This window comes from Diaphorina citri, unplaced genomic scaffold (assembly GCF_000475195.1).
Source record: "Diaphorina citri unplaced genomic scaffold, Diaci psyllid genome assembly version 1.1 scaffold127, whole genome shotgun sequence".
NCBI lineage: Eukaryota > Metazoa > Arthropoda > Insecta > Hemiptera > Psyllidae > Diaphorina > Diaphorina citri.
The window spans coordinates 331,461-334,399 of NW_007377564.1; the positions used below are offsets into that span (position 1 = coordinate 331,461).

At 36.7% G+C, this 2,939-nt stretch overlaps 1 protein-coding gene across 2 annotated transcripts; it reads left to right on the plus strand.

Moving 5' to 3' along the window:
* Window positions 1-1,265: 1,265 nt before the first annotated feature.
* LOC103524933 lies at window positions 1,266-2,802 on the plus strand. Of its 2 annotated transcripts, none has more exons than XM_008489973.3 (3): window positions 1,266-1,535; window positions 2,002-2,230; window positions 2,538-2,802. In XM_008489973.3, the coding sequence occupies exons 1-3, from the start codon at window positions 1,519-1,521 to the stop codon at window positions 2,799-2,801; spliced, it is 510 nt and encodes a 169-aa protein (XP_008488195.2). In that variant the 5' UTR covers window positions 1,266-1,518; the 3' UTR covers window position 2,802. The 2 variants fall into 2 exon arrangements, with proteins under 2 accessions (XP_008488195.2, XP_026675998.1); XM_026820197.1 differs by lacking the exon at window positions 1,266-1,535 and adding an exon at window positions 1,647-1,834.
* Window positions 2,803-2,939: the final 137 nt, after the last annotated feature.

The window sequence follows — 2,939 nt, forward strand, 5'->3', positions numbered from 1 at the left end:
TTTCCAGAATTGCTACAGACGAGAGACAACCTACGTTGGAAAGTCAAAGGAACTCAATAAAAAGATTGCTCTCTGCTCTCGCTTCCAAGAAGGCTGAGAACTCGTGTACGCAAAAGCAATAAGAAAGCCCTGTCATTCAAATAGAAAGCTACATTAATATAGTACAAGAGGAGTCAGGGTCGTTCATAGCCTAACGGGGACGAGGGGATATTCCAATAATGGGCAAATTTTGACAAATTACAATCAATGTTGTCCGTATTTTCTTGTGGAATATGAGTTAAAGTTTTCCATTTTACGGATCACTCTAGATTCCATGCAATCCTAATAAAGAATCCTGGGCTGAAAATTGGCAAATACCTACCTTTAGAAAAGAGAAAATCGTGGATAACTCAACCCAAATTTCACAAGGAAAAATACGACTAATACTAGGTACTCATATTTTCTTTTCTTTTATAGGGGGAAAACTGCTGCCTCTAGCCCCCCTTAAGGAGACCCGGCCCGGAGAAAATGGCACCGGATGAGCTCCTCCTACGGTCGGCCTGAGCGGAGGTAGAGTGTGGCCACGTGAACAATTTAATATAACTTTGGACCCTGGAGGCGTCATTATGTTCCCTTCCGTCTGAAACTTTTCGGGTAGGTAGAGAGCTAGAGAGCTTTGAAACGTTCCTTCCAAGGATTGGGTCAAATTTGACAGTGTTCTAAATGTTGTTTTTTGAGATGTAGAGAAATGCTTACCGAGTATGATTGGAACACTTTGGACTAACATAGCATTTGAAAGTAATCACCAGTAATTGAGAGGATCGTCTGATCAAATTCATGATGTACGTAGGTTGTGTAACCACTCAACTGAAGACCTTGTCAAAATGAAACTGGTGAGATTGGAAACGGTATTTAAACCATTTTGTAGAATAGATCTCGGATTTCACTAGTAAGTTATAGACTGACTTTCAATAAAAAATTTAAAGTAAATCCTGAAGACGTTCGATTTCAAGATCAAGAAATCAAGTAATCAAGATTCAAGTTCAAAAAAATTACAAGTGTAATGTGTGAGAAGCTGGCAACGTCCGTCTCGTGACATGATGAAAAATATTGACAGTGGTTTCCAAAATGATCACTATGAGCAATCCTCGGAAGAAAAAAAGATCATTTAAAATCAATTTGAATGATTAAAACTGAGAAAAATTCTTCATTTTATCAATTTTATATCAATTTTTTTAAAAATTTCCTATATTTCCTGAACAATAAATTGACTAAAATGCCGGACAAACTTTGAGATTCCTGAATTTTAAAAAAAATCAACTTTCATACAGGTGACTTTTTGCTCGCTTCTCGCTGTTCGTTTTGTTTATCACAAAATTTTGCAAATCTCAAAACAAACGAAATGGTTGATTTTACTGATTAGCACTAGAAAATTTTGAATTTCTTGAATATTTTTCATTAGAATAATTTATTACCCGAGAACCCGAGATAAGGATGGCTATGTAAACTTTCTCATTGTAATACATACTCGTTTCAACAATGGACAATGCAACATGGTGAGTACCTACTTAATCAAATAAAGGAATAATCTGATTAACCAAGTCTAAAGTTTTTTGCACCATTCACCACAACATGCCTCAGGCCAAATGCCTTTCTGTGGGTGTTAGATAGATCTGTTATTGATTATTGTGTTTTTTCAATCATGTTCAAAAACACCATTACCATATAAAGAAGCACTGTCCCGTCATGAAGAAGTGAATTATTACAAAGGAAAAATGTGTTTGCAAGGTGAACACTGAGGAGAGTTCCTAACAAAGACTTTACAGTTTTTCATTTGACAAACCATGGAAGAGAGGTAAATAAAATTACATAAGAGATGTTAACCCATTTTTTACCTAAAATAAGAGAAGATGACTTACTAATTTATAAGCTTCATTTGGATTATTTGAAGGCTAGAAATTAGGAATTCATTAACTTAACCCAAACTACCCAGGTATTTAATGTTCTGTAATTTTGTTACAGTAAATCCAAGTCAAACAAGAACATCAATGAGCACCATGACACAAATTTTCAGTATCATATCCGACCCAAACCTCGTACCAGACGTAAAACAAAGCCCCATCCATCTAACGAGCTACCACAGAATCGTGGTCTGTACTCAGCCATATCAGAATCATCAATGTGTTACCCGATGTCACCATTACCACCAGCAATACCCATAGAACATCATGCATCTGTATCATTTCTTCCTGTAAGTATGACCTAGGATGGTTGCAGGAATTATTGAAGGGTACTAGATACCTAGTCATTTAATCATAAAGGGGATACCTATCTACTTAAATAGGTGTTGTCTTTGAGACTCCATTTACAGGTATGTCTGTATGTACCTAGTGAACACAGTTTGCAGAAAGCACTTGTCCCTGAAAATTAAAAGGTACCTAGAATCAAAGATTGATACAAAATAACAGGATAAGAGGAAAATTTTCTATTGAAAAAAAAAATGGTAGTTACCTTTGTTTCCCTTGCTTTAAAATGTGATCCTCTTCTTTTCTTTTCAGATTTATCAGCCATCTTGCTGTTCATCATATCAATGTTTCCACCACACCAAACCCCAACAATCCCCTGTCATGCCTACCAACATGAATTTGAACAAGAAGCCCGTCAATGCCAAATATTTGACTAGTGTGAATGCCAATGATTCATTCACCAGTCTGCCCCCTGCCATACCCTTCAGCGGTGAAGATAGCCCCACTCAGAGAAGATTTAGTGATCCAGGTATGAAGAGAAAGAAGTTTGAAAATAATAAAACTCACCATCATTGATGAAAATCATCAGCCTAGTTATCTTGAAAATGGTGTGCCCTCCTTGTTTCATTCCCACCTAAGTAGTGATGGGTCGTGGGTAAATACCCACTGGGTGGGTAAATAAAAATTGGGTATTTACCCGGGTATTTATCCACC

Bases quoted from the DNA above. Each gene is read 5' to 3' on its own strand.
- LOC103524933 (XM_008489973.3), top strand. The intron at 2,231-2,537 runs GTAAGTATGACC...TTTTCTTTTCAG, and splicing joins CATCTGTATCATTTCTTCCT to ATTTATCAGCCATCTTGCTG.